The 14,007-nt window shown below is 48.8% G+C and overlaps 1 protein-coding gene across 1 annotated transcript; it reads right to left on the bottom strand.

Moving 5' to 3' along the window:
* Positions 1 to 248: 248 nt before the first annotated feature.
* On the bottom strand, positions 249 to 1,787 carry LOC121584247 (zinc-binding protein A33-like). The gene has a single exon (XM_041900080.1). It carries the CDS (start codon positions 1,785 to 1,787, stop codon positions 315 to 317), a length of 1,473 nt encoding a protein of 490 aa, XP_041756014.1. The 3' UTR covers positions 249 to 314.
* Between the last annotated feature and the right edge of the window lie 12,220 nt (positions 1,788 to 14,007).

Genomic DNA, 14,007 nt, shown 5'->3' with positions numbered 1-14,007 from the left:
AGTACAGAAATGATCCATGTGTGATGCATTCTGAACAGTACATACAGTATCTTGAAAACTGGATTGCTGACAAGCAAAACAGTTGTCAAAAACCCAGCAGTGCAATAAACACACCGAGAGAGCTGTGGTACAACCCTAAGTTAAACTGTAGTTCAATCTGTCTAATCTAAATATATTCTACAAGAAACAGAATTAATAATGAACAATCCCTTTCATTATCAAATGATTAATCTTAAACCAAAACACAAAGCTCTCTCACATGGGTCTACTACCCTTCCCCACTACCACCCCCTCCTAAACATACAGTATACACCTCACTGGAAGGACTTCACTGTCAGAGACACCTCTGATTGGCAGATCTGTATATCAGGATGGATGGCATCACCAGCCTTTCCATTAGAGAAGTATGGGTATAGTTTCTCAGTAAATGTATCATTGTAAGTGTGAATGTGTGTCATGTCTTTGGAATCATAGAAGGATACCTTCCCCCTGTCGTAGTCCAGCTGTACTTTGATCCCCCGGGGTCTCCTCTTCAGAGTGAGAGTCTTATCTCCTGCATTGTATTTAGCACTCTTCAGCTTTATAGCCCAGTATCCATACTCTGGGGTTACAGATGCTTCCCCCTTCCTGTTAATTGACTCTTTGGCCACGCCTATATACCAGTGAGAGTGGTCCCCCACCTCTACATGTACCTCCCAGCTGTGCATTCCTGAGCTGAACCCCTCAGAGCCCAGAACTATGGCATAAATCATGTTCCTCTCTGGGTTGTCAGGGAGGTGCTGCTTTGAGCCCATCTGGCTCACACTGGTCAGATCATCAGACAGTGAGAGTGTGCCGTATGCAGTGTTGGGGTCCAAAATCACAGGAGTGTAATTGATCATCCCTTGCATCTTCTCCCAGACTCTGAACTGCAGGTTGCCCAGGTGTTTGGCCACGTCTATCAGCGCTCCTGAGACCATCTGTGAATCCAACATTGTGCACTGGGCATTAAGGCTTGTCTGGATGTGTTGGTAGCTCTTGAGAAATGGCACATCCTGTTTCTGCAGCTCATGTTTCACAGCAGTGATGCTTTCTGTGAGAGAATTGATCTGGTCCTGAATGTTCTTCATCTCTCTGGCGATCATCTTCCCCTTTTCCTCCTCTTCCTCCCTCAGTGCAGCCAGTCTGGCCTTCTCTTCCTCTCTCAGGAACTGGTGAAGCTTCTCAAACTCCCCCCTGATCTGTCTCTCTGTGGATACCAGCTGCTTCTTGGAGTATTGCACTATTTCATTGTATGTCTCCTCTATGTCTTCACATTTGGTACGCTTGTCCTGCAGTGACTCTATGTCAGATGTTAGTTTTTCCTTCAGGTCTTTCACGGCCTGTTGTAAGGGAATGACTGTGTGTTCGTGATCATCAGGAGACTCACAGATGTGACACACAGCTCTCTGCTCCACCTCACAGAACCATTTAGGTTCATCTTTATGTTTACTACATACCAACTCTCTGTCTTCATCTGGAATACAGTATTTATCTTTTCTTCCTTCTTCAGTCCTGTCCCTGGACTCCCCTGCTTTCTCTCTCCCTGCATATTTGTCAGCTAGCTCTTTCAGTGAAAAGTTAATTCCTAATCCTTTAGAAGATTTCCTCTTACAAACCGGACAGTTCTTGTTTTTATTCTGATCCCAGAATTTGTCCAGGCAGCTGGAACAGAAGCTGTGGTGGCAGCCCAGAGAAACAGGCTCTCTGAAAGTCTCTGAACAAATGTGACAGCACAGGAAACTATCCAAAAGAGCTTTCTCTGCCATTTTCTGTCACGGTGCTGGTAGTATCCTAGTGTCCTTCGATTTGCAAAGAAAACCTTCTGAAACAAGTCTCACTAGAAATTTCACTTTACCTTATATCATTTAAATAATGTTTTTTTTAAAGTCAGAGAAATAAATACATGTGATTATTCCAGTTGTTCAGGAGACTTCTGTCTAATGTTCACACCTTGAAATGGTGTCTCTTTTCTGTTCAGCGCAAGTCTTTCAATGTCAAACATTTACTTTCAATTTTACTTACTTTGATCATAGGTCAACATCCATTTATATCCCAGGAGCAGATTTTTATTGGTATACTATGGTCTTATATGGTTGCTAAACATTATGGTCTTCAGACCTTTGTCACGTTTTGATAAATCATTAGCTTTGTCACGTCTTCTCCCGTTGCTCTCCTCCGGCGCTCTGATTCGCCGGTCTACTGAGCCACCGGTCTGAGCGCACCACCTCGGCAACTTCATTAAGGGCGCTATTAGCAGGCCAAAACGGTAGGATGGCTATGTACTGAACAAAAATATAAATGTAACATGGAAAGTGTTGGTCCCAAGTTTCATGAGCTGAAATAAAATATCACAGAAATCTTCCATATGCACAAAAAGCTTATTTCTCTCAAATTCTTTGCATAAATGTGTTTACATCCCTGTTAGTGAGCATTTCTCCTTTGCCAAGATAATCCATCCAGCTGACAGGTGACATATCAAGAAGCTGATTAAACAGCATGATCATTACACAGGTGCACCTTGTGCTGGGGACATAAAAAGGCCACTATAAAATGTGCAGATTTCTCAAGTTTTGAGGGAGCATGCAATTGGCATGCTGACTGCAGGAATGTCCATCATAACTGTTGCCAGATAATTTCTCTACCATAAGCCACCTCCAACGTCGTTTTAGAGAATTTGGCAGTACGTCCAACCGGCCTCACAACCGCAGACCACCTGTAACCATGCCAGCCCAGGATCTCCACATCTGGATTCTGAGAAGTATTTATGTTTGTAAGAAAGCGCTTTTGTGGGGAAAAACTAATTCTGATTGGCTGGGCCTGCCTCCCCCGTGGGTGGGCCTATACCCTCCCAGGCCCACTGATGGCTGCACCCCTGCCCAGTCATGTGAAATCCATAGATTAGGGTCTAAATAATGTATTTTAATTGACTGATTTCCTTATATGAACAAATATAGTCTATTGCTAGATATAGGCTAGTTGGCTATTGGGCTATATTGTGTAATGGAAGACAATATAGCCCATTACACAATATAGCCCAATTGTGACGATCCCGGCTGTCTGAGTCGGGTCCTGTCTGGTGACTAGTGTTCCTGCTCGTATTCTCCAGTTTCCCGAGGGTTCGGGAACGCTCCGGGGAGCGCTCTGGTTTTCCGCACCTGCATCCCATCAGCAATCTGCACACCTGGTCCTGATCATCACCCTTCTTAGGCTCTGGCCCAACATCCAGTTCCTGCCGGATCGTTAGCCATGAACAGTATGTTGTCAGCGTATCAGTCTCTGAGCCAGTAGTGTTAGTTTTGTTGTTTTGCACCTTTTTTGACTTGCTGTGTACTGACCTCCGTTTTGTTCTGTCTGCAGTCTCTCACCCGGAACCTTCACCCAACCTCTGCCTGATGGTCGGGCGGCTGCCGAGCCAGTACCGGACCAACCACTGCACCCTCAACAACCCATCCACGCCACCCGCTCTGTTCCCTGGATTATTCAGCTTCACTCGGACTCTATTAATAAACACTCACCTTTGTCTCACGTACCGTGTCCTGGTCTGCTTCTGGGTTCTGGCTTAGTTAACCGTGACAGAACGATCCGGCCAGTAATGAACCCAGCGGACCTGGACTCTGTTCGCCATGCTATTACCCAGCAGGAGAAGATGTTGGGCCATCATAGCACGGTACTACAGGAGATCGGCGTTGTCAGTTCGGAACCTTTCTACCGGTCTGACGGAGGTCCAGAACCAACGCAAGTGTCCGGTGGAGGATCCACTACCGGTTTCACCCATCTCGCCTGCCGCTTCTGAAGCTGTGTCCATCCGTGAGCCCAAGGTTCCGACGCCGGATAAGTATGAGGGAGAGCTGGGAAGATGCCGTTCCTTCCTTATGCAGTGTGGACTAGTGTTCGATCTACAGCCCTACTCTTATGCCACAGACAAGGCTAGGATAGCCTTTGTGATTGAGTTGCTGCGTGGTCGAGCGCTGGAGTGGGCTTCAGCCGTTTGGGAACGACAGGATCCCTGCATGGCTTCATACCAGGGGTTCACGGCCGAGATGAGGAAGCTCTTCGACCATTCCGTCCGAGGGAGGGACGCAGCTAGGCGCCTGTTTTCGCTTCGCCAAGGAACTCGCAGCGTGGCCGACTTCGTGATCGAGTTCAAGACGTTGGCTGTGGAGAGTGGGTGGAACGAGGAGTCTCTGCAAGCGGCCTTTTACCAGGGTCTGTCGGAGCAGCTCAAGGATGAGTTGATCTCCTATCCGGAGCCTAGTGACCTGGACAGCTTGGTAGCTTTGTCTATTCGGGTGGATAATCGAGTCCGAGAGCGAAGGAGGGAGAAGCAATGGGTTCCGTCCAACCGATCAGCTTCTCAGGATCCAGTCGGGTCGTCAAACTGCGCGGCTCGCTAAAGTTGGGAGGACTTTTAGCGAGCCAGTTTCGACCTCTCAATACCTCTGTCAGACCCCGTTTCCCGGCTACCCTTATGAACAGGAATCAGAGCTTAGCGATTAACGCTTTTATCGATTCAGGTGCCGATGGAAGCTTTCTAGATGCCGAGTTGGTGGAACAGCTGGGGCTTTCCAAGGAGCAATTGCCGGAAGCCATTGAAGCTACCACTCTGAACGGCAGTAGTCTGGCACGTATCACGATGAGGAGTGAACCGGTTAAGATGCGGTTGTCGGGGAATCATTCTGAGATGATTTCATTCTTCATTCTGCCGTCTTCCCATGTTCCTCTGGTCCTTGGATACCCCTGGCTGAAGGAACACAATCCCACGTTCGATTGGGTGACGGGCAAGGTAACGAGTTGGAGCCTTGATTGTCATGCTAACTGTCTCAAGACTGCCTGCCCCCATTCGGTTCCCAGTCAGGTGATTGAGGCTAAACCCCCAGATTTGTCCCTGGTTCCCCGAGACATATCACGATTTGGGGAAGTTTTCAGTAAGCAGAAGGCTCTGTCACTCCCTCCCCACCGACCATATGATTGTGCCATCAACCTGGTCCCTGGAGCTGTCTACCCCAAGGGAAGGTTATACAGTATCTCCCGACCTGAACGTGAGGCGTTGGAGACCTACATCAAGGAGTCCCTAGCTGCTGGTCTCGTTCGTCCCTCGTCATCACCCCTGGGGGCAGGATTCTTCTTTGTGGGTAAGAAGGATGGCTCTCTTCGACCGTGTATTGATTATCGGGGGTTGAATGACATCACGGTCAAGAACAAGTATCCCCTGCCCTTGATGAGTTCTGCCTTCGACTCTTACAGGGTGCTACGGTGTTCACCAAGCTAGACCTACGCAATGCGTATCACCTGGTCCGGATCAGAGAGGGGGACGAGTGGTTGACGGGTTTCAATACACCGATGGGTCACTTCGAGTATCAGGTGATGCCGTTTGGACTGACCAATGCTCCAGCGGTATTCCAGAGTATGGTGAACGACGCCCTGAGAGATATGATCGGTCTCTTTGTGTTTGTTTACCTGGATGACATTCTGATCTTCTCGAAGGAACCTTCCGACCACGTCCAGCATGTCCGGCAGGTTCTGCAGCGATTGTTGGAGAATCGCCTGTTTGTGAAGGCCGAGAAGTGCGAGTTTCACGCCCACACGACATCCTTTCTCGGGTACATCATCTCCAGGGGAGAGATTAGGATGGACCAGGAGAAGGTTAGAGCGGTTCTGGAATGGGTCCAGCCCGGTACGAGATTGCAGCTCCAGAGATTTTTGGGGTTTGCGAATTTCTACCGCAGATTCATCCGGGATTACAGCCGTGTGGCCGCTCCGTTAACTGCCTTGACTTCCAGCATCAGGACCTTCAAGTGGAATCCGGAGGCGGATCGAGCGTTTCTGGATTTGAAGAGGCGATTCACCAACGCACCGATTCTCTCTCAACCGGACACGGCCCGTCAGTTCGTCGTTGAAGTGGGACGCGTCTGATGTGGGAGTTGGCGCCATCCTGTCGCAGCGATGCTCCACGGACAGTAAACTCCATCCCTGCGCCTACTACTCTCGTCGCCTTTCGCCTGCGGAGAGGAATTACGATGTGGGTAACCGGGAGCTTCTCGCGGTGAAACTTGCCTTGGAGGAGTGGCGCCACTGGTTGGAGGGGGCGGAGCAACCGTTTATTGTCTGGACGGACCACAAGAATCTTGCTTACGTGCAATCGGCTAAACGCCTCAACTCCCGTCAGGCCAGGTGGGCGTTGTTTTTCGGACGATTCAAGTTTGCCCTGACGTTCCGACCTGGATCTAAGAACGGCAAGGCGGACGCCTTGTCCCGGATGTTCTCCAAGACGGAGGAGAGTGGGTCCAAGACCGAGACAATCCTCCCCCGGAACTGCGTCGTGGGAGCAGTTATGTGGAAGATTGAGGAGGAGGTGCTGGCGGCCCTTCGGACTCAGCCCGGTCCCGGTAACGGTCCACCCGGTCGGTTGTTTGTGCCTGAGTCGGTTCGTCCTGCTGTCCTCAAATGGTCCCACGCCAGCAAGATGGCTTGTCACCCTGGCGTGGCTCGGACTATGGCGTTTCTTCGCAGACGTTTTTGGTGGCCTGCCATGGCCGAGGATACTCGGGGTTTTGTTGCTGCCTGTCCAGTGTGTGCGCAGAATAAGAGTACCAATCGGCCCAGCTCTGGACTACTTCACCCCCTTCCTATTCCCGGCGACCATGGTCGCATCTGGCCCTGGACTTCGTCACGGGGTTGCCCGCTTCTGAGGGGAACACGGTCGTTCTGACTATCGTGGACAGATTCAGCAAGTTCGCCCCACTTTGTGCCAATTGCCAAGCTTCCCTCTGCCTCGGAGACGTCCGAGATCCTGGTTAGGGAGGTTTTCAGGGTCCACGGTTTGCCCAGTGATATCGTTTCCGACCGTGGTCCTCAGTTTACCTCTGCTGTCTGGAAGTCCTTCTGTTTGGCCATTGGAGCTACGGTCAGTCTCACATCTGGTTTTCACCCCCAATCCAATGGTCAGGCGGAGAGAGCCAACCAGAAGATGGAATCAACGCTACGCTGTCTGGTCTCTTCCAACCCCACCTCCTGGGTCTCTCAGTTGCCTTGGGTTGAGTATGCCCACAATACTCTTCCTACATCTGCCACTGGGATGTCTCCCTTCCAGTGCCTGTATGGCTACCAACCTCCCTGTTTCCTTCTCAGGAGAAGGAGCTCTCAGTGCCTTCTGTTCAGGCCCATATTCGGCGTTGCCACCGGACCTGGCATCGGGCCAGAAAGGCACTCCTTAGAGTTTCGGACCGGTATCAGCTCCAGGCGAATCGTCGCCGGATTCCCGCTCCCACCTATACCATCGGAGATAGGGTTTGGTTGGCCACACGGGATCTTCCGTTACGGACTGAGTCTAGGAAGTTGTTACCGAAGTTCATTGGTCCGTTTGTGGTGGAGAAGGTGATCAATCCAGTGGCAGTTCGACTCAAACTACCGAGGACGCTCAGAGTCCATCCCACCTTTCATGTCTCCTGCCTCAAGCCTGTCTTCCTCAGTCCTCTGTTGCCTCCTCCGCCTCCTCCTCCTCCTCCTCGGATGATCGGAGGTGGTCCTGCCTACACGGTGCGTCGCATCATGGATTCCAGACGGCGGGGCCGGGGTTTCCAGTATCTCGTGGACTGGGAGGGGTATGGCCCTGAAGAGAGGAGTTGGATTCCGCGGCGACAGGTCCTAGACGCAGACCTCATCAGTGACTTCTACCGCCTCCATCCTGGCGCTCCGGGAAGTCCGCCCGGTGGCGTTCGTCGGAGGGGGGGTACTGTGACGATCCCGGCTGTCTGAGTCGGGTCCTGTCTGGTGACTAGTGTTCCTGCTCGTATTCTCCAGTTTCCCGAGGGTTCGGGAACGCTCCGGGAGCGCTCTGGTTTTCCGCACCTGCATCCCATCAGCAATCTGCACACCTGGTCCTGATCATCACCCTTCTTAGGCTCTGGCCCAACATCCAGTTCCTGCCGGATCGTTAGCCATGAACAGTATGTTGTCAGCGTATCAGTCTCTGAGCCAGTAGTGTTAGTTTTGTTGTTTTGCACCTTTTTTGACTTGCTGTGTACTGACCTCCGTTTTGTTCTGTCTGCAGTCTCTCACCCGGAACCTTCACCCAACCTCTGCCTGATGGTCGGCGGCTGCCGAGCCAGTACCGGACCAACCACTGCACCCTCAACAACCCATCCACGCCACCCGCTCTGTTCCCTGGATTATTCAGCTTCACTCGGACTCTATTAATAAACACTCACCTTTGTCTCACGTACCGTGTCCTGGTCTGCTTCTGGGTTCTGGCTTAGTTAACCGTGACACCAATAGCCAACTATCCTATATCTAGCAATAGACTATATTTGTTCATATAAGGAAATCAGTCAATTAAAATACATTATTTAGACCCTAATCTATGGATTTCACATGACTGGGCAGGGGTGCAGCCATCAGTGGGCCTGGGAGGGTATAGGCCCACCCACGGGGGAGGCAGGCCCAGCCAATCAGAATTAGTTTTTCCCCACAAAAGCGCTTTCTTACAAACATAAATACTAAGCTACAGGACTGTTTTGCTAGCACAGACTGGAACATGTTCCGGGATTCTTCAGATAGCATTGAGGAGTACACCACATCAGTCACTGGCTTCATCAATAAGTGCATCGATGATGTCGTCCCCACAGTGACCGTACGTACATACCCCAACCAGAAGCCATGGATTACAGGAAACATCCGCACTGAGCTAAAGGGTAGAGCTGCTGCTTTCAAGGAGCGGGACTCTAACCCGGACGCTTATAAGAAATCCCGCTATGCCCTCCGACGAACCATCAAACAGGCAAAGAGTCAATACAGGACTAAGATTGATTCGTACTACACTGGCTCTGACGCTCGTCGGATGTGGCAGGGCTTGAAAACTATTACAAACTACAAAGGGAAGCACAGCCACGAGCTGCCCAGTGACACAAGCCTACCAGACGAGCTAAACCACTTCTATGCTCGCTTCGAGGCAAGCAACACTGAAGCATGCATGAGAGCACCAGCTGTTCCGGATGACTATGTGATCACGCTCTCCGTAGCTGATGTGAGTAAGACTTTTAAGCAGGTCAACATTCACAAGGCCGCAGGGCCAGACGGATTACCAGGACGTGTACTCCGAGCATGTGCTGACCAACTAGCAAGTGTCTTCACTGACATTTTCAACATGTCCCTGACTGAGTCTGTAATACCAACATGTTTCAAGCAGACCACCATAGTCCCCGTGCCCAAAGACTCTAAGATAACCTGCCTAAATGACTACCGACCCGTAGCACTGACGTCTGTAGCCATGAAGTGCTTTGAAAGGCTGGTCATGGCTCACATCAACAGCATTATCCCAGAAACCCTAGACCCACTCCAATTTGCATACCGCCCCAACAGATCCACAGATGATGCAATCTCTATTGCACTCCACACTGCCCTTTCCCACCTGGACAAGAGGAACACCTACGTGAGAATGCTATTCATTGACTACAGCTCAGCATTCAACACCATAGTGCCCTCAAAGCTCATCACTAAGCTAAGGATCCTGGGACTAAACACCTCCCTCTGCAACTGGATCCTGGACTTCCTGACGGGCCGCCCCCAGGTGGTAAGGGTAGGTAACAACACATCTGCCACACTGATCCTCAACACGGGGCCCCTCAGGGTGCGTGCTCAGTCCCCTCCTGTACTCCCTGTTCACCCATGACTGCATGGCCAGGCACGACTCCAACACCATCATTAAGTTTGCCGACGACACAACAGTGGTAGGCCTGATCATCGACAACGATGAGACAGCCTATAGGGAGGAGGTCAGAGACCTGGCCGTGTGGTGCCAGGACAACAACCTCTCCCTCAACGTGACCAAGACAAAGGAGATGATTGTGGACTACAGGGAAAAAAAAGAGGACTGAGCACGCCCCCATTCTCATCGATGGGGCTGTAGTGGAACAGGTTGAGAGCTTCAAGTTCCTTGGTGTCCACATCACCAACGAACTATCATGGTCCAAACACACCAAGACAGTCGTGAAGAGGGCACGACAAAGCCTATTCCCCCTGAGGAGACTGAAAAGATTTGGCATGGGTCCTCAGATCCTCAAAAAATTCTACAGCTGCACCATCGAGAGCATCCTGACTGGTTGCATCACCGCCTGGTATGGCAACTGCTTGGCCTCCGACCGCAAGGCACTACAGAGGGTAGTGCGTACGGCCCAGTACATCACTGGGGCCAAGCTTCCTGCCATCCAGGACCTCTATACCAGGCGGTGTCAGAGGAAGGCACTCAAAATTGTCAAAGACTCCAGCCACCCTAGTCATAGACTGTTCTCTCTGCTACACACGGCAAGCGGTACCGGAGTGCCAAGTCTAGGTCCAAAAGACTTCTCAACAGCTTCTACCCCCAAGCAATAAGACTCCTGAACAGCTAATCATGGCTACCCGGACTATTTGCACTGCCCCCCCACCCCATCCTTTTACGTTGCTGCTACTCTGTTAATTATTTATGCATAGTCAATTTAACTCTACCCACATGTACATATTACTTCAACTACCTCAACTAGCCGGTGCCCCTGCACATTGACTCTGCACCGGTACCCCCCTGTATATATAGCCTCCCTACTGTTATTTTATTTTACTTCTGCTCTTTTTTTCTCAACACTTTTTTTGTTGTTGTTTTATTTTAACTTTTTAGTTAAAAATAAATGCACTGTTGGTTTAGGGCTGTAAGTAAGCATTTCACTGTAATGTCTGCACCTGTTGTATTCGGCGCATGTGGCCAATAAAATTTGATTTGATTTAATTTGATTTGATTTGAATTGTATTTTTATTTCTGATATTGTGTTACAAGTTATTTATTAGGCTCCGCACTTGGCCCGGCAGTTTAGTGGGAATTTGAGAAATATAGCCTATTCCTATAAAACAGTAATGGTATGAGGTAGTCTATATGATGGCTGAGCGTATATACTAGACCAATCGGTAGTCTTGAGGGATTTCTGAGAAGTGCGCATGGAGTGGTCGAGGTGCTCAATGAATGTTTCACTAAGATCCTAAAGCTGAGTGGGGTGTGTTGGGTTGGGGCGCTGCAGGGCCGTGGACAGGACGGGGTGACCCAGCTATATTGTGTGCAAGTATAAAGAGCTCTACAAAACTATTAGGCCTATGATATGAATTATATGGAGAATGTACTGTTTCTGTGTGTTAATGTGTAGGTGTATGTTTGTTTTTATAAAACTATTGTTTTCCAAACCTTTCCTTGAGACATGAAAAAAAAAGATGGGAAGGAAATTGTGTTGGGGAGAGAGTTGAGTTATTGGCTAGTCTGCTGAGGGTTGGGCTGGCTGGGCGGTCTGGCTGAAATTTGATATAGAGGATGTCTTAATAAAGACAATCAATAGTCTTTGTACTTTATTTGTAAGAGTTGTTCATTTGTTAGGCTATTGGTTAAAGGTGCAACAAAATATTGATTATTGAATTATCATTGATCTAGTTCAGTCTTATCAATCACTTAAACATATTTAATAATGATCTCTTACCTAGCTTGATGACTGTGGACATTTTTGCTTACTTTATGTTGTTCTAAATAGAAATGGCTAGAAGGGCCATGGGTCATATTAGATTGTGTAGAAATGCAGGAAATGAGCTTTAGACGTCCCCAAAAATGGGAGGACCTCCAGACCATTCACCAAGTTATGTCCCCCCCACTTCTAAAACCAAAGTTGCGCCCCTGACCATCATTATCATCACCACCATCCTCATCCCATACCAGTGGTAGTAGCAGAGGGTAGAAGTATCCTGCGGTGGTCTTGGTATCCATGGATAGCAGTTGTCTGCAGCGCTGTAGTCTTTGGTGTACAGAACGGCGGAGGCCAGGTAGCAGAACCTCACTTTTCCTCAGGCTGTTGAGGTAGACTGGCACATTCTACAGGGGAATAGTCAAACACCCAAAATGTTCTTAGAAATAGTGGAATACAATGCAAAATATTTTAAGTGATATAAAATGCCATGTTCTCCTCCCTTTCTTTGTGTTATTCCACTCACCTGTCCCGGGGATACAGAAGAGGAGATGCAGTGTTAGGCCAGAGCCTCTGTCACCTCCATCTGCAGTTCCTCTTTGAGGTCCTGTAGGTACTTCAACATTGCACAGTACACTGAACTGAAGACACAGTACACTGAACTGAAGACACCACACAAAAGCACGCACACACACGCGCACACACACACACACACACACACACACACACACACACACACACACACACACACACTCCACACACACACACACACACACACACACACAGAGAGAGACAAAGAGACAGAGAGATAAAGACACACAGGCCATCAGGAGGATACAATATGTACATTATACAGCAGTAGTCAGGCAGTATCCTACTGTATACAGAATACATTGCTTAATATACCGTCCCTTTGCAACCCTAAACAGGATGCATAAAGAACACCTGCAGTACCATTGTAAACCCACTAGAGGTCATTCTCACACTTATTAAAGCACAACTAACTGATCAGGGGGCAGATTTGTTTAAGATTGTAAAGCACTTTGGCTGCTGAAGTAACTCTCCAATGAGCAAACTGTTAGAAATCAGTTCCAATAGATTGGAAGAACACAATGGAATAGGTTTCTTTAGATAATATGAGACACTTTCAAACCTATAAATACAAAGTGCACTGTCTACATTAGTAATATCATATCACAATAATTTAACATAGACATACAGTGAGGGAAAAAAGTATTTGATCCCCTGCTGATTTTGTAAGTTTGCCCACTGATAAAGAAATGATCAGTCTATACTTTTAATGGTAGGTTTATTTGAACAGTGAGAGACAGAATAACAACAAAAAAACACATGTCAAAAATTTTATAAATTGATTTGCATTTTAATGAGGGAAATACGTATTTGACCCCCTCTCAATCAGAAAGATTTCTAGCTCCCAGGAGTCTTTTATACAGGTAACGAGCTGAGGTTAGGAGCACACTCTTAAAGGGAGTGCTCCTAATCTCAGTTTGTTACCTGTATAAAATACACCTGTCCACAGACGCAATCAATCAATCAGATTCCAAACGCTCCACCATGGCCAAGACCAAAGAGCTCTCCAAGGATGTCAGGGACAAGATTGTAGACCTACACAAGGCTGAAATGGGCTACAAGACCATCGCCAAGCAGCTTGGTGAGAAGGTGACAACGATTATTCGCAAATGGAAGAAACACAAAATAACTGTCAATCTCCCTCGGCCTGGGGCTCCATGCAAGATCTCAACTCGTGGGGTTGCAATGATCATGAGAACGGTGAGGAATCAGCCCAGAACTACACGGGAGGATCTTGTCAATGATCTCAAGGCAGCTGGGACCATAGTCACCAAGAAAACAATTGGTAACACTCTACGCCGTGAAGGACTGAAATCCTGCAACGCCCGCATGGTCCCCCTGCTCAAGAAAGCACATATACAGGCCCGTCTGAAGTTTGCCAATGAACATCTGAATGATTCAGAGGAGAACTGGATGAAAGTGTTGTGGTCAGATGAGACCAAAATCGAGCTCTTTGGCATCAACTCAACTCGCCGTGTTTGGAGGAGGAGGAATGCTGCCTATGACCCCAAGAACACCATCCCCACCGTCAAACATGGAGGTGGAAACATTATGCTTTGGGGGTGTTTTTCTGCTAAGGGGACAGGACAACTTCACTGCATCAAAGGGACGACGGACGGGGCCATGTACTGTCAAATCTTGGGTGAGAACCTCCTTCCCTCAGCCAGGGCATTGAAAATGGGTCGTGGATGGGTATTCCAGCATGACAATGACCCAAAACACACGGCCAAGGCAACAAAGGAGTGGCTCAAGAAGAAGCACATTAAGGTCCTGGAGTGGCCTAGCCAGTCTCCAGACCTTAATCCCATAGAAAATCTGTGGAGGGAGCTGAAGGTTCGAGTTGCCAAATGTCAGCCTCGAAACCTTAATGACTTGGAGAAGATCTACAAAGAGGAGTGGGACAAAATCCCTCCTGAGATGTTTGCAA

Source organism: Coregonus clupeaformis, chromosome 16, assembly GCF_020615455.1.
Source record: "Coregonus clupeaformis isolate EN_2021a chromosome 16, ASM2061545v1, whole genome shotgun sequence".
Classification (NCBI taxonomy): domain Eukaryota; kingdom Metazoa; phylum Chordata; class Actinopteri; order Salmoniformes; family Salmonidae; genus Coregonus; species Coregonus clupeaformis.
The sequence above is the reverse complement of the archived record's forward strand: the minus strand, read 5'-3'. Positions and strand labels throughout refer to the sequence as shown.

Bases quoted from the DNA above. Each gene is read 5' to 3' on its own strand.
- LOC121584247 (XM_041900080.1), bottom strand. From the start codon at position 1,787: ATGGCAGAGAAAGCTCTTTTGGATAGTTTCCTGTGCTGTCACATTTGT.